General features: G+C 42.2%; 1 protein-coding gene across 2 annotated transcripts; it reads left to right on the forward strand.

Annotated features, from left to right (window-relative positions):
* Window positions 1-15,418: 15,418 nt before the first annotated feature.
* Window positions 15,419-20,157, forward strand: LOC133885712 (uncharacterized protein At5g19025-like). 2 transcript variants are annotated; one of them, XR_009903253.1, is made up of 3 exons: window positions 15,419-16,307; window positions 18,655-18,780; window positions 19,791-20,157. XR_009903253.1 is itself a non-coding variant. In XM_062325447.1 (2 exons), exons 1-2 carry the CDS (start codon window positions 15,589-15,591, stop codon window positions 19,828-19,830), a joined length of 759 nt encoding a protein of 252 aa, XP_062181431.1. In that variant the 5' UTR covers window positions 15,421-15,588; the 3' UTR covers window positions 19,831-20,157. The 2 variants fall into 2 exon arrangements, 1 of the variants encoding a protein (XP_062181431.1); XM_062325447.1 differs by lacking the exon at window positions 18,655-18,780 and having other exon boundaries at window positions 15,421-16,307.
* The last annotated feature ends 1,479 nt before the right edge of the window (window positions 20,158-21,636 follow it).

Raw genomic sequence — 21,636 nt, forward strand, 5'->3', positions numbered from 1 at the left:
AATTACTGGTCCATTTGTTAGATTTTGCTATATGTCATATATTCATGTGACGATGAGTCGATCTCGTGAATCGGGTAGATCCTGTTTGTTGCATAGCACCTACATTGATGAAGTTGTTAATCCTGATCCTTGTAACCTGTGTATTTTTATGACATGGTCTAACTTAAAAGTGATGCAGTAATTGCTTAGCCTTGCATAAGTCATCGGTAAAATTTGAGCGATGGATGTCACCGTAATTCGTGAGCTGCATGAATTTCAACTACAGTTACAAAGAAATAATATGTTGGGATAATGAGTTGGAAAAATCAAGACAAGATGCGAGCAGATGCTAAAGGTAGTTCGGAAGAGGAGACCCAAGTGTCATAGGCCGCTTCCATCGTTTAAGCACCGTCTATGGTGTCACTTGGCTTAAGCACATTTCGTGCTTACATATGTCGATCTAATAGTAGGATAAGCCGATTTTCATATGCCGTGCTAACGCTTGACTTGCGACCTTATGATGCGAAGAAAAACTATGAGGAGATGCAAGGTGATAGGGAGCTGGAGGTGTCCATGACACTCTAGCCATAGGGGCATGTGCAAGTGAGTAGTTCCGAGTATGAGAAAGGTTGTCCCGGGGGCCTAGAGGATGGATCCGAGTCGAATAAGTGAAGATGTACCCTCATGCAAGTTGTAAGAACAATTCGAATTGTTGCGCTCTAGGTTATGAGCATGCTTATGTCCATTGGGTAACATCATAGAGTTAGCGTTCAGTTTGAAAAATGGAAAGTATGTAGGCTTTTGGGAGAAGCATGTGCTGGTACTAAATTAAGTTGAGCAAGTTTACTTTATTGAAGATTATATTTATTGTCAGTTCATACTAGCAGTTCATGACATTATATTGGTTAAAGTACTTTTCGCTGGGTCAACTGAACTTTATGGATATTCCCTGCTATTCAACTCAAAGCATTATCCTTAGAGTTGGGATAGTATATATTCATATTGTGTAAGTCCTGCGAATACCTTCTAATCGGGGTATTGCCCTTAATTTGATGCAGGTAACGATGAACTAGTTTATGGGTACTTTTGTCCCACTGATGCTGGAGATGGCCAGGAGTAGAGATCGAATGTCTGAACTAGTCCCGGTGGTGCCTTATGGGCAATGGTGTCACTGGTCTTTTGTTTCATTAATATCTTTTCGCTGTGTTTGGAAACTCAAATATAAGTATAAACTAGAACTTGGAAAAATGTCTGTAATAAAAAGTAAAACATCTGTAATCTATTCATATCTTGTGATGAAACTTTGTTGTAAACGGTATATGCTATGATCTTGAGCTTTGTTGAGCATATATCGGGACTGTCAGAATTACTTCTATTTTAATCAACTTAATTGTCTACTAAGCCGGGTGTAATTTGGTCGTGTCTGACAGTGTGGTATCAAAGCCAAGGTTGATAAGTTAACCATAGCATAGTTAGTAAGTGGGTTACTTAAAATTTGATAACTTCACTAACCGGAGCTAAAATTTGAAATTTATCATGTTGCTCTATTTTATTCCTTCTTTATCCTAGAGCTATTATCGTCTTATTGCTTGACCCTTAATATGGAAAAGTCATGATCTCTGACTCACCTTTTCTTTCATGGGCTAACTATGGGTATATTCCCAAGGAGTATGGCACATGTATTAAGAATATTAGGTCGATAAGGGAAACCAATCGAACATTTAATCCATTATCTTATGCCCTTAAGTGTAATGTATTTGTACACTTGTCATTACATGAGTAACACGTAGTTTAGGGTCATGATCATCCTCATATCTCATTGTGCATGCATGAATAACTATCAAGTTTGAATCATTCTTCCACTTGCTGGTTACCAGTTTTGTTTCCTTAAAATGGTATGGAAGTCCTTAAAACTAACTAACCCCTTAGATCATTCTTGTCACCACTAACTTGGGATTTAACAACATGATGAGAACCCACAACAATTCTGAAGACGGTGAATCGGAAGGCTCAGGTGAACAGAGCCCACCCCGCAGCCAACCATGGCGGAGGTGCTGATGAGAATCGAACAGAACCGTGAAGACCAAACCCACCTTCTCAAAGCTATGGTTCTGAATACGGCTCCTCATGGTGGACATGGAGCCAATTGTCACGACGACTACTCTGAATTTGTTCTCACTCATCTGCCTGCCTTCACTCGCATCGAGGACCCCCTCAATGCTAATGACTAGCTTTGCACCATCGAGAAAAAGCTTGCCCTTATTCGGTGCGAGGACCATGAGAAGGTCCTTTATGCTACGCATCAACTTCAGGGAGCAGCTGAGGTATGGTGGATGAACTTCCTCGCCATGCAGCCAGCCAGTCATCGCATGTCTTGGGCAGAGTTCCATGAAGATTTTCACGCCTACCACATCCATACCAGGGTGCTGGATATGAAGAGGTAGGAATTCAAAGATCTTAAAAAAGGGATAAGTCCGTGATGGACGACGGGTGAGAGTTTATTTTCTTAGCTCAGTATGCCACTAAGGAAGTTAACATTGATGCCAAGAAACAAGGTCGCTTCATAAATGAGCTATCAAGAAAGATGCAGGATAAGTTTTTGGCTCGTGAGTTCACTAACTTCAACCAGCTGGTGAACACAGCTATCACGGTGGAATACAAAATGAAAAACCACTAATAGGAAAAGAAGCGCAAGAGAGCTTCGCTTCCTCTGGTAGGCGATACCTTGCAACGTCCACATATGGGGTTTCCTCCACCCCATGCATCATCTCAGGCTCCTCCTCAGCCTAAGTGAATTGTTTGATGCCCTCCTCCTCCACAAGGACAACCGCAAAGGCTCATCGAGAATCAAGTCAACTCGGGCAGTGGCTCAAGGGGCCCATGCTACAACTATGGTCGTACCGAGCACCTGGCGCATGAGTGTAGCTTCTCCAATCAAGGTGGTATGGAAAATGCCTTGAGGCAGCCAATGCCATCTCTAGTGCAGCCACCACACCAAGCCTATGAAAACATGAAGGCTCCCAAGCGTGGTCAAGTCAATCACATCACCGCCGAAGAGGCTAGGGAGGATGGCAACATTCCTTGGACACGTTGCTCGTGAACTCTCATCCCACAACCGTACTTTTTTATTCTAGCATATCTCATTCTTTTATCAAGAAGGATTACATCATGCATCATGATTTTACTACCCAAGTACTACCCATGTCCTACCGCATAGAAACACTAGGAGCCAAACTACATGCTTACCAATATATTCCCATGGTAAAGATTCTGCTCGATGGGGTCACTTTCTCGCGAGCTTAATCATGATTGATACTAGAGGGATATATGTCATATTAGGGATGAATTGGCTAACTGGAAACGAGGCCATCAACAATTGTGCTCAAAGAGTCATCACGTTGAAGGTTTCATCCAGTGATCGGATTTCCCTCAACCTTAATAAGGGTGGTTCCCATCTTTAGACCTTGGAGGGTGCCTTGACTATTGAGATCAATATAGTTCCCATGGTGTGTGAGTACCTGAATGTATTTCTAGAAGAACTACTAGGAATGTCGTCCAATCGGGAAGTTGAGTTTGCTATTGATCTAGTACCCGGAACGGCCCCGATATCTAAAAGATCTTATCAGATGCCTCCAAATGAGTTGGTGGAACTGAAGAAACAAATCAAAGAGTTACTTGAGAAGGGCTTTAGTCATCCGAGCTCCTCACCTTGGGGATGCCTAGCTCTTTTTGTCAAGAAGAAGGATCAAAGCTTGCGGGTGTGTGTTAATTACCGTTCGTTGAATGAGGTCACCGTCAAGAACAAGTACCTTCTTCCTTGAATTGATATCTTGTTCGACCTACTCTCTAGCGCCTGTTTCTTTTCCAAGATGGATCTAAGGTTGGGCTACCATCAAATCATAATTCAGATGGAGGATATTACAAAAACGGCTTTCTCTACTCGCTATGGGCATTATGAGTATATTGTCATGTCCTTTAGCCTAACCAATGCTCTGGCCTACTTCATGTACTTGATGAACACGATCTTTATGGAGGAGCTCGACACCTTTGTCATGATCTTTATTGATGATATCCTTATTTATTCCAAGACCAAAGAGGAACATGCCGAACACATGTGAATTGTTCTTGAGAGACTTCAGAAGCATTGTCTTTATGCCAAATTCAACAAGTATCAATTTTGAATGAAGGAAGTCTCCTTTCTGGGTCATGTTATTTCCAAGAATGGCATCACAGTTGAAACAAGTAAGGTACAAGATGTACTTAATTAGGTGCAGCCCCGAAACGTCAGTGGCATCCAAAGTTTCCTTGTACTTGCGGGTTATTACTACCGGTTCATCAAAAGCTTCTCCAAGATTGCAAAGCCTATGACTGAATTATTGAAGAATGGCATGACTTTCAAGTGGTCTAAGGATTGTGAGTAAGCTTTTCAAACCTTGAAGACTATTCTCACCACCACGTCCATTCTAGCTTAACCAAACATGCAGAAGAGCTTTGATGTCTACTGCGATGCTTCTGGTATCGGACTCGAGTGCGTCCTAATGCAAGAAGGTCAAGTTGTGGCTTATGGCTCTCACCAATTGAAATGTCATGAGGAAAGACATCCTACTCATGACGTGGAGCTTGCACTCGTTGTGCACGCTCTCAAGATTTAGCGTCATTATCTTCTAGGCAATCATTGTAACATCTATACCGACCACAAAAGCCTCAAATACATCTTCACTCAAGTTGATCTCAACATGAGGCAACAGAGATGGCTTGAGTTGATTAAGGACTAGATTTGGATGTTCACTATCATCCCGGGAAGGCTAATGTCGTTGTCGATGCTCTGAGTCAAAGGTCCCAATGCAATTGCCTTATGGTCCAATCCTGAGTCATCACCTTGTGTGACGAGTTCCATGGACTTGGTCTATAAATGGTCAAAGAAGGAATTCTTGCCAACATTGAGATAAAATCCACTCTTTTGGATTAAGTCAAGGAAGCCCAAAAGACTAACAAGGGTATGGATCGAATTCAGGACAAAAATGAAGGAGGACATGGCTAGTTGTTTTTCCGAAGATGATCAAGGTTTCTTATGGTTTGGAAAATGGCTAGTGGTTCCTAAGGTCCATGAGTTGAGGGGAAAAATATTGAATGAAGCTCATAATTCGTTGCTCTCCATTCACCCTGGAAGCACAAAAATGTATCAAGACCTAAAGCAAAGGTTTTGGTGGACTCGCATGAAGCAGAAGATTGCTTGATATGTGGCTGAGTGTGATGTTTGCCAAAGAGTGAAGGCTAGTCATCTCAAACCAGCCGGTACCCTTCGATCATTGCCGATTCCCTCTTGGAAATGGGAAGAGACTGTCATGGATTTTATTGTTGGATTACCTAAGACCTCTCAAGGGTACGATTCTATTTGGGTCATCGTTGATCGCTTCACCAAGTCCGCACACTTCCTTCACGTCAAGACTCTCTACTCTGCAAATATGTATGCAGAATTGTACCTCTCTTGCATCGTTTGCCTACACAGTTTTTCGAAGAAGATCATCTCTGATTGAGGCTCACAGTTTACCACTCAGTTTTGGAGGAGTTTTCATGAAGCCACGGGCACTGATCTTTTCCATAGCATCGCCTACCACCCCCAAACCAATGGTCAAACAGAGAGGGTAAATCAAATACTAGAACACATGCTGCGAGCTTGTGCTCTCACATATGGAAAGAAATGGGAGGTTTGCCTACCCTTTGCAGAGTTCTCCTATAACAATAGCCCTTTTATGGAAGGAGCTGTAGGATGCCCCTCAATTGGTCCAAGTCTGGTGAAAGACCATTCCTTGGTCCAGACTTGGTCTGGGAAGCGGAAGAACAATTTAAGACAATACATGAGCAATTGCTTACGACACAATCTTGTCAAAAGAGCTATGTCGATCATCGTCGGTGTGAACTCTTTTTCAATTTGGGAGACTATGTCTACCTCAAGGTTGCTCCTCACAAGGGAGCCCAACGTTTCCAAGTTAAGGGAAAGTTGGCACCTCATGATGTTGGTCCTTTCCAAGTCATTGCTAGGCGTGGAGCAGTGGCCTATAAATTGGAGCTACCTCTATCCTTCTTCGACGTTCACAACACCTTCCATGTCTTGCAATTGAAGAAATGTCTTCGAATTCCAACCGAAGTCGTGGAACTGGACAGTCAGGATCTCCAGCCTGACCTTTCTTAAAGACAAGATGCCGTTCAGTTAAGTTTCTCAAGGTTCAATAGAACAATCATTCGGAAGGTGAAGCAATGTGGGAACGTGAAGAACAGCTTTGCACTGTTTTCCCGAGCTTTTCTCCAATATTTAAATGATGCTATAGTAATGTAGACGTCATGAAACTCTTTGCCTGTGGTTGAGATAAGTTCGCCGTGAGCGGTGAAACTCCTATCGTCCCACCCATACTACCTTTGTTTTGGTAGGAATCTTGTATTCCTATTTTTCTTAGATATGTATGCAATCACCATCAAGTACCCGAGGAGACTACCATAACCCTTATTCCATCATGAATATAAGTAGAAGTTGTTACTTTGTCATACCAGTGAACTGAGATGAGGAAGGATGATGATACCATCATCGCTTGTGCAATACCCATTTGTTTTCTTGTAGAAACCCTGTTTAAGGATTAGCTTATCTAGGTGAATAAGGTAAACATGCCACTAAGAAACCTAGGGTCGTGTCATCTTTTTTATACCTTTACCGTTCCACTCCTGGAACTCCTAATTTCCTCGAAACTCTTCCTGAACCTCTCACAAATCTCAGGACGAGATTCTTTTTAGGGGGGGGGGGGGTTGTGATAGTACAAAATTCATAAATATGTCATTAAGCATTCATGAGAATCATAATTAAAGTTTTGAGCAAGTAATTAATGCAATCAAAGATTAAACAAAAATGGCTGATTTTAATAATAATTGATGCCTTGTGAAACAACTCACAAAATTGCTATAAAACATAGGTTTGGATATAATTTTAGAAATTAGTCCATGACAAGTGGAGAATATTAGTGATTTTTCCAAAAATTTGGGAATCATTTTGAAGCCCTAAAAATATGTGCAATTTACAAAAGGTTGCATTTTTGGAGAATTTTAATTCAAATTTGGCTCAGGCTTTTTCGGCCAAACTAGTTAAAATGGGTTGCACATGAATTGTAGTTTCACACAAAAAATTGTCCCACAATTTTTGGAGGTGGGGAAGACCATTTTTTGGTTCACTAAAGGTGTGGGATATTTTGCTTTGTCGGTTACTATTCATGCACCCCATTGTCATCCCCCTCGCTCTCTCTACCTCTCGGTTGGCCAATGCACCACACCAGTGAGTCATGACGCTGAGGCACTTCCAGGGCGTTCGGCTGCCCTTATCCCCTCCCCCTCGGCCTTTCTCGCTCTCTCCCTCACTTCTCTCTCTCTCTGCTCTATCCTTCACTCGGCCGAGCAGCGCCGAGCACGCACACGCACTCCGCCGCCCAAATCCGCTGCGCCCGTGGCCAGTCCAGCTAGGCTCGAGTCCCATGGAGCATGAAGGAGGAAGCCAAGACCTTCTTGGTGCGGTTCTTCGCGGAATCCGACTCTTCCCCGCCAGATTTGAGCACCCAATGCGATCTTCCTCTTATCTGGTGGTTTCCTCCGTCACCCCACCATCGACCTGCCACCACACTGTAGTTTTGGCCTTGCCGAAAGCTCGGTGAGCTTCCACGTGACCCCTTGATACTTTGGTGCATTTCATTTTCCCTTTTGCCCGATGTCGGAGCGGGTCTCTGCCTGAGCCACTAGCCACCGCTGCTTGTGTGCTCGTCGTCCGCCGAGCCGTGGCTAGGCCCATTAGCCAATAGCTGCATTATTAAATTCACGTGCTCATGTAGGAGCTATAGGTGCTCTCAGCTGGGTCATTTGTGTCGACATTTCACCGTCGGTGTGCTAAACCCAGCCACCGTCGTGCTGCCGTCGATGTGCGCCACTGCTAACCGCCTTTCGGCCATCGCCGTGAACCACATGTGCCACCGGCGAGTTCCTCGTGCCGCTCACCGATGCCTCCTTTTGGCCATCACCTCTGGTGCCACTCGCTGGTGGAGCTACGCCATCGTTCGCCGCCAGTGAGGTCACCAGAATCGCCTGGCACATTGCACCTCTGACGCGGGTCGACCTTGACCCAGGTCAGCTAGCCGGGCCCACGGTCAGCCTCTGTGGCTAGCCCTCCCCCGGTGCAAAAAGTATTTTTGGCGTTTAAATATTCAGTTAAATCGTAAATCATGAAATTGATTTATTGATCAACCATTAAATTGGCTTAAATCTGTAAAATGTATAGAAAAATAAATATAACTCCAAAAATTATGAAACCAATTTTGTTAGCTTTATTTATTCATATTCTACATGTTAAAAATATTAGGAGCCATGAAATACGTGTTGATATTTTTTATTAATAAAATGTGTTTAAGCTTCATTAATTCATAATTAATTATTGGTAAATCCAAAATTGGGAAACCAATTTTGTAAATCTTGTTAATTATACCCTATTCATTAAAAATATTCACCCTCATGTTATGTGTAATTAACTGTTGATTCAGGGTTAAGCTTAGTTTAAAGCTTAATTAAATCCATAAATTATTAAATGTTTAACAATAATTTAAATTAAGGAAAACCCTTAATGATTTAAACTCACATCATGAAGCAGTGCATCTCCACTGTTCTCATACACTGTGGATCCTCTTTCATTGCATGTCATCATACTCATTATGATGCATTGTCATCTTTATTTAGGAATTGACGTTTCGGAGTTCTGTGAGTGTTATGCAGGAAGCATCAGGGAAGCACTAGGCAAGCATCTATCATATTTTTCTCATATATTTTGGTGAATTACTAGTCAATTTGTTAGATTTTGCTATATATCGTATATGCATGTGATGATGAGTCAATGTCGGAAATTAGGTAGATCCTATTTGTTGCATAGCACTTATATTGATGAAGTTGTTAATCCGTATCCTTGTAACCTGGGTATTTTCATGACATGGTCCACCTTAAAAGTGATATCGTAATTTCTTAGCCTTACATAAGTCATCGGTAAAAGTTGAGCGATGGATGTCATCGTCATTCGTGAGCTTTAGGAATTTCAACTACAGTTACAAAGAAATGACATGTTGGGATAATGAGTTGGAAAAATCGAGACGAGATGTGAGTGGATGCTAGGGGCTGTTCGGGAAAAGAGACCCGAGTGACATAGACCATTTGTATCGTTTAAGCATCGTCCTGTGGTATCATTTGGTTTAAGGACTTTCCGTACTTTCACATGTCGATCTAATGGTAAGATAAACCGATTTATCGTATGTCATGCTAATACTTGACTTGTGACCCTATGACATGACGAAAAATTACAAGGAGATGCATGGTGACGGGGAGCCAGAGGTGTCCAGGACACTCTCGTGGTAACCTCGGTGCAAGAGGGTGGTTCCGGGTATGAGAAATGTAGTCTCGGGGGTCAAGAGGATGGACCCAAGTCATGTGGGTAAAGATGTATGCTCTGCAGAGTGTAAGAACAATTCGAATTACTGCTCTCTCAGTTATGAGTATACTTAAGTCTATTGGGCAACATCATATAGTTTTCGTTCAGTTTGGGAAGTGGAAAGTATGTGGGCTTCCAATAGAAACATGTGCTGGTACTAAATTAAGTTGAGCAAGTTTACTTTATTAAAAATTGTGTTTATTGTTAATTTATACTAGAGGTTCATGTCATTACATTGGTTAAAGTACTTTTAGCTGAGTCAACTTAACTTTATGGCTATTCCTTCCTATTCTACTCAAAGCATTATCCTTGGAGTAGGGATAGTATATACACATATTGTGTAATTCTTGCGAGTATTTTCGTACTTAGGGTACTGCCCTTAAGTTGATGCAGGTAACGACGAACTGGTTAACAAGTACTTTTATCCAGCTGATGCTAGAGATGGCTAGGAGTATCGAATGTCTGAACTAGTCCCGGTGGTGCCTTATGGGCAATGGTGCCACTGGTCTTTTGTTTTATTAATATCTTTTCCGCTATGTTTGAAACTCTTATCTAAGTAGAAACTGGAACTTGGAACAAGGTCTGTAATAAAAAGTAAAATATTTATACTCTGTTTATATCTTGTGATGAAACTATGTCGTAAACGGTATATCTTGTGATCTTGAGCTTTCTTGAGTATATATCGGGACTACCGGAATTACTTCCATTTTAATCAACTTAATTGTCCATGAAGCCGGGTGTAATTTGGTTAGGTCTGACAATGTGGTATCAGAGCCAAAGTTGATAGAATTAATCGTAGCACAGTTAGTAAGTGGGTTAATTAAATTTTGACAACTTTACTAACCGGAGCTAAGATTTGAAATTTAACATGGTTGCTTTATTTTATTCCTTCTCTATAGTTGTTCTCGTCTTATTGCTTCACCCTTAATATGGAAAAGTCTTGATCTCTAACTCACCTTTTCTTTCATGGGCTAACTATGGGTATATTCCCAAGGAGTACGGCTCATGTATTAAAAAAATTAGGTCGATAAGGGAAACCAGTCGAACGTTTAATCCATTATCTTATGCCCCCAAGTGTACACTTATCGTTATATGAGCGATGTGTAGTTTAGGGTCATGATGATCATCATATCTCATTGTGCGTGCATGCATAACTATCAAGTTCGAATGATTCTTCCACTTGCTGGTTACCAGTTTTGTTTCCTCGAAATGGTCTGGAAGTCCTTAAAACTAACTGACCCCTTAGCGTGTTCTTGTCACCACTAACTTGGGTTTGACGACAGGATGAGAACCCGTAATAATTCCAGAGACGGTGAACCGGAATGCTCAGGCAGAGCCCACCCCCGCCGCCAACCATGGTAGAGGTGCTGATGAGATTTGAATAGAACCGTCAGACCAAACCCAACTTCTCAGAGCTCTGGTTTGGAATACAGCTCCTCATGGTGGAGATGGAGCCAATCATCATGACAACTACTCTGAGTTTCTTCACACTCATCCATCCATCTTCACTCACGCTGAGGACCCCCTCGATGCTGATGACTAACTTCGCACCATCGAGCAAAAGCTTATTCGGTTAGGTGGTTCCATGCAGCATCGCACCGAATACGTCTCCTTGTGCTGAGGATGTGTACTTGCATTAGTTCAATGTAGCGATTTGGGTTAGGTGCATCACAATGCCTCTGGAGCCATCATAGCATTAGATGGAGGTCACTGACACTTTCTCTACGGAGCCAGTGACGGCGTACCACACAATGGTACATGATGCTTGTTGTACTGTATTGACTTCCATTCTTATATTAAATGTGTTCTCTCGTGCATTGTAGTCAGACATGTGCAGGGACGTTGGCATGGATCTACTAAATTTTGTGGACCGCTAGGAGTCTGTCCCACCTCGTGCCTCAAACGAGTTTCGACACGCTTCATGCCAGAGGTTACCGGACATTGTTGAGCCTACCACACACACGAGGTCTCTGCCACGCGCTCAGGCTACGGTGCCATGCTTCTACATGAAACTAGCGTCAACATCTTAGCCATCACTGCCGCGCTACATGCCAACTCTTGGTTTCCGCTCTGGTGGTACAATTTCAGGTTCATCACCCATAATTTGATTGCTCGAGCTTTGCATCTTATAGTTTAATTAAAATGTGATGCATGATATTTGACATGGTGGAACTATGCAACAGTTCCAGGCTCCTTCAATGTTGCGCCGGCTCAACACACTCCCTCCTGGACGACTGGTTCACTATCACGCCCAATGAGGATGGCCCGCCATAGACTGTAGGGGCACCTTTATCGACGCATCCATTGCAGCCCGACCCTACCACCCCTGCAGACACTACATGGCACCGCCATCCTCCACGCGAGCCCTTGACGTACTCCATGGACCACGTGCGACATAGAGCAGCTGGTCGACGTAGGGGGGCGGGTGTGCCCAACAAGCGCGCCTGGCCATGGTGATGCCCCTTGACTGTGCCATTAGACATTATTTTAACTTGTTTATGTTATTTCTATCATGTGGTTGTCATATCATGTAAGATATTTATGTTAGTACTATGTTATAAAGCATGTCTTTATTACTGTGTTCTCATTCGATCCCAAAGTATAGCATCGTGCAATCGTATCCGCTTTAAAAACGTATTAGCGTGCTGTCGTGTTAGCCAATAAATCATTCACTTCCAACATTCCAAATTAAAACCCTTCACATTACCGTTAAGCTTTACATAGAAATTAATTACGCTAACATTACTGTTAAGACTTATTTACAATGATAATCGTAACATTTTACACTAATGCAACGATTTAAAATATAGCCTTTTAATGTAGGTTTTTCAGAACTTGATGCCTTTTTTAGAAGTAGTATTTTGTGACGTATACTTTTTAGATGTAGCCTTTTAAGAAGTAGTATTTGCAGATGTAGCCTTTTCAGACGTATTTTTTTCAGTTGTAGTCTTTTTAAACGTAGGCTTTTCAGAAGTAGACTTTTCAGATATAGCCTTTTTAGAAGTAGGCATTTCAGACGTTGGCTTTAAAAAATTAAACTATTCAGTCGTAGCCTTGCTAGGAGTAGACTTTTCTGACTCTGGTTTTCCAGCGAAATCTCCATGGACTCAGTCCATGAACTAGCACTGATTTTCTATATAAATAGCAGCCTATGAGCTAACTTGTCCCAACAAACCAAAAGCCAAAAATTGCCTGTTATCCTCCCCCGAAGAAGTCAATGTCGGATCTTTTGCCTGCTGAGGTCGAAGTTCCGATGTGCTGGTGTTGAGACCTGTGTAGGGTTAGGAAGTCCAAAACTTTTCAGACACGTACAATAGGAAGTTCTTCATGTGCTCCAACTACGAGTACGACCCATCGGAGGGTAGCATCCATGGTGGCTACTGTAGCTAGGTACTCACATATTACAGAACTAAAACACAACTATCTATCGTTTACCACTTACAAATTTTCTCTTCTCTGCTAGTCGCCGCCACCACTATACGACTTCATTCAGTGGATCGATAATGAGCGGAGTGAAGCATATGTCTTCCTCATGCACACCCAACATTAGGCAGCATGAAGACGATTCCATGAAATGGAAGCCGGCGAGAGGAGATAGGCGACCCGCAAACGCCTATAGGAGGAAGAGCAGAAGAGGAAAGAAGAGCAAAACCGCCTCAAAGCGGAGGCGCGTAAGGTAGATAGGGAGTGGAAGCACAAGAGGGCACGTCAGGCTCATGAAACATGACATGAGGCGGTGAGGAAGGGAAAGTACCCACGCTCTTTGCACTCAATAGTGTGTTAGTAGTAATTAGCTAGTTTTAATTCTCTAAGGCATGTTAGGTTTAGAATCGATACATGTCTAGGTTACTTTTAAAATTGTACTGTACATGTTAATATCGTCATTATTTTTTGTATGTATCTTATTTAAATTCCTTAAGGTATGTTAGGTTTATTATTGGTATATACCTATGATGGAGTGAAAAATGTTCCGAACATGCCACCATAACTGTTATAGTCCTATATGGCCTATAGTGGTTCCCGCACTTTAACAATTCAATAATACAAGCGGTATTGTTAGTGCAACATATGTACACTCGCTTTTGCTATGCATGTGCCTCATTAATTGATTATTCTTAAATTAATAAATAATATTACTAAAAAATAAAAAAAATTACTGAAATGACACCTATTGGTACTTAGAATACCGACAGGCCTATCGGCAAAGCGAGTACCGACAGGCTGACCGACTCTCCCTGGCCGACAGCCATGTCGGTGTATATCCAGGAACATGTTGGTATACAAAGTGCCAACAGGCCTTTTCGGCAGCACATGCATGCTGACAGGACCCCGTGCCCACTATCACATAGGAACTCAGCGTGCAGAGTGCCAACAGGTCCTTAGTCAGCACTTCGTATGCTAACAGGTATCTATTCTTGCAATTTTCTGAATTTAACTATTATTTTTGTAATTTTTTAATAATATAATATTATTAAAAAAATTCTCATCTACACCACATATTTTTTTCAAATTTTTTCAGAACTATTTCGATAGTATTTTGAATTTTGAGAGTATTGAAACACAATATTTTTTATTTTTAAATTTATCGTAATTTTGAGAGGATTTCAATGGAAGACGGGAGTCTAGATTTGAAAATTTTAAAATCAGACACATATATTTACAATATTTTAGTTAAAAAATATATAAATAAAAAGTTCTTAGTTTTATTCGTTCGAAAGAATTTGCCACCAATGTGAAACGGAACATTCCTCTCTCTCAAAAAACAAAAGCGAAACGGAACGGTACCAAAGCTGGTGACCCTGTGAGGCTGAGGCAGGGGCGCAGATTTGAATGCTTACCAAAATATGGGAAAAAAATTATTGCGTGCTAATCACACCCAGCGAGACCAAATCTGGTGAACCAGAATTCATTTAGCAATTGCCGTCTTTATAAAATTGTAAACATAACGCTACCTCCATTTGACCAAAGCTGGCTACAGCGTGGACGGGGCTACCAATGCACACATAGCGTCTCCTTAACCGTGACAGTAACGGATAAATTACGCGCTAATTCTGCTCAGTTTTCCTCTCAAAAGAATGTGCTCAATTTGACCAGCTTCCCACAACCAAAAACTTATCAAACGTCCTCGCAAAAAGAAAGACAAAATATCATCAAACGTGGCTTTAAATCAAACATGTACCAATCTCGAGACAACTGATGCGGTTCCTCACTAACACTATTTTCATTTCCTTTACAAAATCAGGTCGCTTCAATTTAAAATGACGCCCTAGCAAAGTCAAATTTGTGCGTCCATTTCAATAATAGTATGTGATTTGATGCCCGATGGACCCCACCAATCCACGCCACTTCTCACCTCTAAAATTTTTGCTTTCTCTGTTTTTCAATACCTCTCAATCATTTTATTTATTTTTAAATACTTATGACTTCACGTTTTTTAAAATATAGTTTCTAATTTTACCCCTACAAAATATCTCTTATACACATATTTACGGTAGATTCTATAATATTTTAGCTAATTTTTAAGAGTATTTTTATCATATTTAAAATTTATACTACCTTTGGTATATTTTGGTATCGTGTTTGATAAAAATGATAAGTATTGAAAAACGGAGGGAGTACTGTGAAACGGTTGATTTGAATTACCAACCAATTAAAATCTTATGTTAGAAGTTGTAAAAATTCTTAACAAAAATATAATAGTGTAAAGTAGCCTTAGCGAAATTCTATTTGTAAATAGTATCTATGGAGGAATCATTAAATTTTCTCCTTATGTTTTTCACGTACAAATTATTGTTTAAACTTAAATTTTATAAGATAATAGATAATAACATAATCTATACTATCATATTTTTATCTTAATTTTCACTAATTTCTAACATTGGTTAGTTACACAGTAAAATTTCCGACCCACTCGACTCGACGCTTCCTCCTCAATCGCAATCGCAATCGCTACTAAGGAAAGGGGAAAGTCAAATGGGCAGCAAATGCAAAACCCCAACCCGGAAGGCAGAAAACCACAATAAACAAGGCACGCAACGAATCGGATCCCGATTCCGATTTAATTCCCGCAAATCCGACCGATTAATCCCCCGGCCCCCGCCGGCCGCTTCATGCTCCGGTCATTCCCGTCCCCCCACCGCGCTGCCTCCACCGCCGCGGCCGCCGCGGCGATGCGCCCCGCGTCCTCCTCCTCCCGCTCCTCGGCCGGCGGAGGCGGGGCCCACCACCACCATGGTCACCATGCCTCCGTCTCCCCGTTGCCGTCGACGTGCAGGCACACGCCGTCGTCGGCGACGCTCGATCTCCTCATCCTGCTGCTCGTGCTCTTCTCTCTCGCCTTCCTGCTCGCCTCCTCGCTCGCGCACGTCTCCCGCGCGCTCTCCCCGCTGCTCGCCTCGCCGCCCGCCGTCGCCGCACTCAACTACGCCGCGGCCGCGCTGCCCTACCTCGCCGCGGCGGCCGTGCTCTCCGCCGCCGCCTTCCTCTCCTGCCGCCGGCTCCCGCGCCGCCGGTGCCGCAACCCGCGCTGCCGCGGGCTCAGGAAGGCGCTCGAGTTCGACGTCCAGCTGCAGACCGAGGAGGCTGTGCGCGCCGGCGCCGGGAGCACCGTCGGCGGTGCTGACGCCGCCATGTGGCGCGAGATCGAGGCGCTGCCGTGGAAGGGAGGGCAGGGCGGGAACAATCCGGACTACGAGTGCCTCCGCGCGGAGCTCCGGCGGATGGCGCCGCCCAACGGCCGCGCGGTGCTGCTCTTCCGCAACAGGTGTGGCTGCCCTGTTGCTAAGCTTGAGGGCTGGGGCACTCCCAAGAGCAAACGGCGCAACAAGAAGTAAGAGCTCGTTGACCATATTTCATTTCGTTGCAACTTCTACCAGATTACTTCATTCTAAACTTAGTTGCACAACTTCTATCGGGTGAATGGAATTTTACGGTTCTCTTACACGTTAGTTACCCACGGCATTTCCTGATTTAGTGAGGTGTTATGAGTTATGTTTGTTACTTTTGAAGTTATCTCGTTACTTGATCTTCGATGTTTTTCTTCGGGCTCCAGTTTTGAGATATTATGCCCGTTAATCTGTTTCTATATGTGCAAATAGGCTCCAATTTTGAGATATTATGCCCTGTTAATCTGTTTCTGTATGTGCAGATAGGCTCCAATTTTGAGATATTATGCTCTTTTAATCTGTTTCTGTAAGCAAATACGTAACTGTATGACTCTTTGAAAATAAAATAAAGTAAAATAAAATAGGCAAATGTATGGTGTGGCCTAGGTCTAGTTCCGTGTCATCTCGGAAGCATGCTTGGGGATGTGCCCTGTTTGTTTGCCTAATGATGTTGGGGGAGTTTTTAGTTCAGTCAGTTTCATTTCCTGAACCCAGCGGACTTCTGTTCATTTCATCACATTTTCAGCTGTTTGTGCCATAGCTTAATATTGTTAGCACCTGGTTGATAATGATTGAGCAAGAAAATGGATTAGTCTGCAGATGTGAATGGTTGCCAAATGTTTGGCACCAGACCAAATGGATGCCAAAGTTGCCAAAGCGTCTGGACTTATTTGGAATTTGGAGACATAATGTAGGATTCTCACTACCTTTCTAAGTAGGTGGGCATTTAGATAAAAAAAAAGTAGGTGGGCATGTAAATGATGTTTTGAGCCATCTCCATTATCTAGTTGGTCTCTTGACAGGTGCATTTTTCTCATGGAACAACCTTTTCAGTTTTAAATGTACTATTTGTTCCACATGAATGGATTTTGCTGTGGAAAGAGGTTGCAAACTTGCCATTCCTTATTTAAGACAAATGACCCTTGGTGGCGTCTAACTTTATTATCTTTGATAGTTATTAGCTGATATCAAACATAAGGTTAAAGGGTCACTTAATTTTGGAAGATGTTTTGTGACGTTTTATACTTCTGTTTGAGAAGTTTGAGTCTCGCCTGTAACATAGAAACTTAAGCTTGTTTGTGGAGCCTGTGACCTGTAGGACTTTTGCAGCTCAGTGATTTTTCTCCAAGTGTGAGTTCTTTTTTGTATCGTACACGAGGAAATTCATGTGCCCTGAGAGGAGGTTGGAATTGTGCTAAACTGCTAATTAGTTCTGGATTACATCAATATGTTCATTTCCGGGGCTAGAAATTGCAGAAATGAATACTTGGAGATCCCACTACTGCACAATATGGCCAATTGCTGGTTGTGGGGATTTGACATCAACACTTCATCAGTTGTCATCTCATCGGACTCGATTATTTGATGGCATCCATGGTTCATGTCTATATAGGGCCTGTTTGGTTGCAACCTAAGGTTCGCTAGGTTGCCAAGTATGCCAAACAATTTTGCCTAACCCGCGTGAGTTGTGGTGAACAAAAACGGACCTAAAGCTTAGGTTGCCACAACTCAGGTATCTATGGCGGTGGGACCCAGTTGGGACAATGGTTTTGCATGACTAAACTGTGGCCATAAACCAAACACTTGCCTAACATGCCTAAGAAACTTTGTGTCTTCACGTATTTTCCAAAACACACATTTGGCAATTGTTTTGTGTCAACGTACGTGTTGTTTAAGATTATATTGCGAGCAGCTGGCGTAATCCAAGTGGCTTGAATGACGAATGGGCCTTGAGCTCGAAGTGTAGTGACGAGCTTTAGGTTGTCGGGGAGGTATGAGATGCCCGCTGTGTTATGTTTCAAAGTTGTCGAACAAATTTTTTAGCTATGTACACCCATTGTCAAAATGCTGCGCCCGCCATTGCTTTGCGACATGCCTCAACAAATCTCTAATACTGTGTTCAGTATTCTGTTCATGGCTTGAAATGTCTTTTATACAGATTTTGCCCTTTTCAGATCAGCATGATTGTACAGCTTGTTGCATTGCTGCTGAGATTATTCATGTTTCATGTGCATTTTTTATGAACTGTCTTGGCCTAGAATGCTTCTTAATTTTTCTTCATGGCTTGAAATGTCTAGCTGTTTTTGGTGTTGGGGTTAATAAAGAGATAAACTGTTTACATTATGGTTCATTTCTGGATGACCAAAGTATGAGGGCTACTGCATAATACTCTTTTCTTTCTTTCTTTTTTTGCAAGAATGCTACTGTATAATACTGGTTATCAGTAATCCTATTTGGTTGGCATTGGATTTCCTAATATTTGGTACACTTTCCATGTTGGCATGTTGTTAGGAACCGAGCCTAGCTTGTTGGTTGAGGGTGTCGATGTATGCCTAGACCATCCAGTTTTGAGACTTCTTCGACGCGAATTTGGGTGTCTATTTCTTCTTATCTACAATGCCACCTAGTTCTTCCTAGGTTGGTCGAGTTTGTTTTTTATGTTGGCATGTTGTTGGAGTTTTACCTATAAAAATATTTTATAAAACTTCTGGCCACTAAAGTTTGGGAAAGTGTTTAGATCTATCCGTCTCTTGGAGACCATTTCAATGCCTAAAACAACAAAGTAAAATAGAACAGAGGTAGTATTTCATTATTTTTCTGATAAATTCATGACTGCACACACCCCTACAGACACTCGTATTAAGATACACAAAATCATGTCCCTGTAGCCCAGAGATCCTATTGCTGTCACTGATTTTGCAATAGAGGAAATGTTCTACTATATTGACTGATACTGACAGCCTAATTCTGTTAAAACTGTGTAGTGTTTAGTTAGGTTATGGACTTGATCTTTCTGAGTCTTTTGGTTGGATTTGACTTGAAAATCACTGCTGCATTAGAGTTTGCATATTATTAGTCTGTTTTGTGACGCTTTTGTATAGACGGAGATATAGATGGACAACTGTATCTGGATAAATTGCATTGATTGGTCCTACTGTGTACATCTTAGCTTCTGAAAAGAGATTGTTTACTAAAAATGATTTTTCCATTCCTACTAACTATGCTTCTGGAAGTTGCTTGTTCATCCTCTCTTTGTGGCGCCCAATGAAAAGTTGTGTCTTTATGTATTATCATGTTTCTCAGATGGTTTAGTTGTATAGGAACTGATTGCTCAAATATAATCCTTTTCCATTGTGCCACCCAATGAAAATTCTATCTGAATGTTTTTTCTTGTTCCTCAGATTTTATAGTTATACAGGAAATTGGCCGATCATTTTTCCCTAAATTGATTGCCCAAGTATAATGCTGTACTTTTTCAGTAATGTTATGAGAGTTCATTCTTTGATTCAGTCGCTTATTGTCCTTTGCTAGCTGTGTTAATATTGACATAAAGTTATAAATACAGAAGCGTGATTTCTTTTTTTTTTTGCTTCACAGAAAGACTAATCAGTTGCGTGTTCGATGTTTTCGAATTATGATTGTTGCAGGGGCACGCAAGGTTCGTTCCATGACCGAGGGGTGAGGTGAATAGAAGTCTGATGGTCACCAGTTGCAACAACATTGTTGCTTTAGACCGCCATGTTGTTGAATGATACATCCAATGAAAGATACATCGATTACAAGTGATTGCGCCATGATTGTATTGTTAGACGGGGTTCACCCCAACAGATATACTGATACGAGACAAACGATGCAAGAATAAAGAACTGTTAAAGGACAACAAAACATAAACATTGGGGATGTTGTCATGCTTCTCGTGTTGCGCTTTTGCCTTTGTTTTCTCACACACAATGCAGGGAACCATGTTGATCGCCCAAAAGGCCTGAACAATATATGCTCGATGTTGTGATTAAATACTCCTGGGAATCATTGTTCACCGATAACTTTGTTTCGAAAAAATGTTATGATAATATTATAAGTTTTTTCGATTTGTAAAAAAAATTGCATTACAATATCTATGGCCATGTTATGTTTGCGAGCTTGTGCCAATACCGAGAACAGTGCTTATGCCTGGAATCAGTATAAAGTCAGTTTGTTAATCCGCTGACGCTAACTTTGCATCAGAGGCGTTTAGCGCTCAGCGATTCCGGTATTTTAAAGCAGGGGATGACAACTTATATGAAAGTGTGACGTGAGAACTGAACTCCAGACAAGAAGCTCTTATGCTATGTAGTTGGAAGGTAAGGCCTGATTGAAACAAGGCCCAGTCTACTAATGTCCCACCTCTTCATGCCTGTGTTTGTCTGCCTTGTCTTAGAATCAAACCCATGGGCAAATAATACGATCCAAATTCATGCCCATTAGAGTTTTTACTTGCGGCCACAAGGATAATTTGTATCCACTGGCATCCCTAGGTGTGGGTATAGGACTCCTTTTTTTTCAGAATATATATAGTTATATATGTGTGTGCGCGCGTGTGTGAGAGGACAAAAATTTACCTACTATTGTGAAAGAAATAATTAAAGAAAGAAGAGTCTCTCTACATCTTATGGTGTTTGTCTACTTTTGTGTATGATCTCTTTGTTTAGAGGGAATATAGAGGACGCACATAATCGATGCACACCCTACTCACACTATACACACGCCCACACACTCATGTATGTCCCTTACATGCTAGGAAATAGATTGAAAGACTCTAGATGCTCAATGCACGGGAAATCCTGCACTTGATCTAATCCTGAGGGTGAATGTACCTGGGAATAAATCAGAGATGACAAGTGATCATTTGCGTCGAGCCGGGTTTGAACATAGGTGGGCTTGGTCGCATGCCAGCGACCTTGCTAATCGAGGATGCTCGATCTCTTATGTGTGATCTCCTAGGGGCCAACCTAGGCTGCCCTATGACTCGGACAACTCCATGTGCCAATGAGTTGGATGTGCTCGGCTACTAAAAAAATAGAAGGGAGTCCATGGTATAACTAGGCCATGACTCGGGCCATTGCTTGAGTTGCCTTAATGGCAGGCCCACCACTGTTGTTTCTAGCAAGCCGAGATGATGCTACCTGGAATAACTAGTTTCTTAACATAGGATCCCTATTTGGTTGTTGATGCTACGACGAATGTTGCCCAAGGGGCCCAATTGATACTATCATTGCCTCCCTGCACCTTGAACCGCCCCACACCTCATTCTTCCTTGCCTTCTACAACATTTCCTCACCATCCTCGCCCCACCCCACCCTCCTCCTTAGTCTCCGGTGGTTCTCGTTTGCAGGATTCACCGCTGCCATGCTAACCAGGCGTTGTCGGGAGATTGATTTGATGCCTCCGCCGCTGGCCCGGCCCACTGCCTTCCTATCACTCATGGCTCCGATGATGCCATCGCATTCTCGCCGT

The sequence above is a fragment of the Phragmites australis genome, chromosome 11 (genome assembly GCF_958298935.1).
Source record: "Phragmites australis chromosome 11, lpPhrAust1.1, whole genome shotgun sequence".
NCBI lineage: Eukaryota > Viridiplantae > Streptophyta > Magnoliopsida > Poales > Poaceae > Phragmites > Phragmites australis.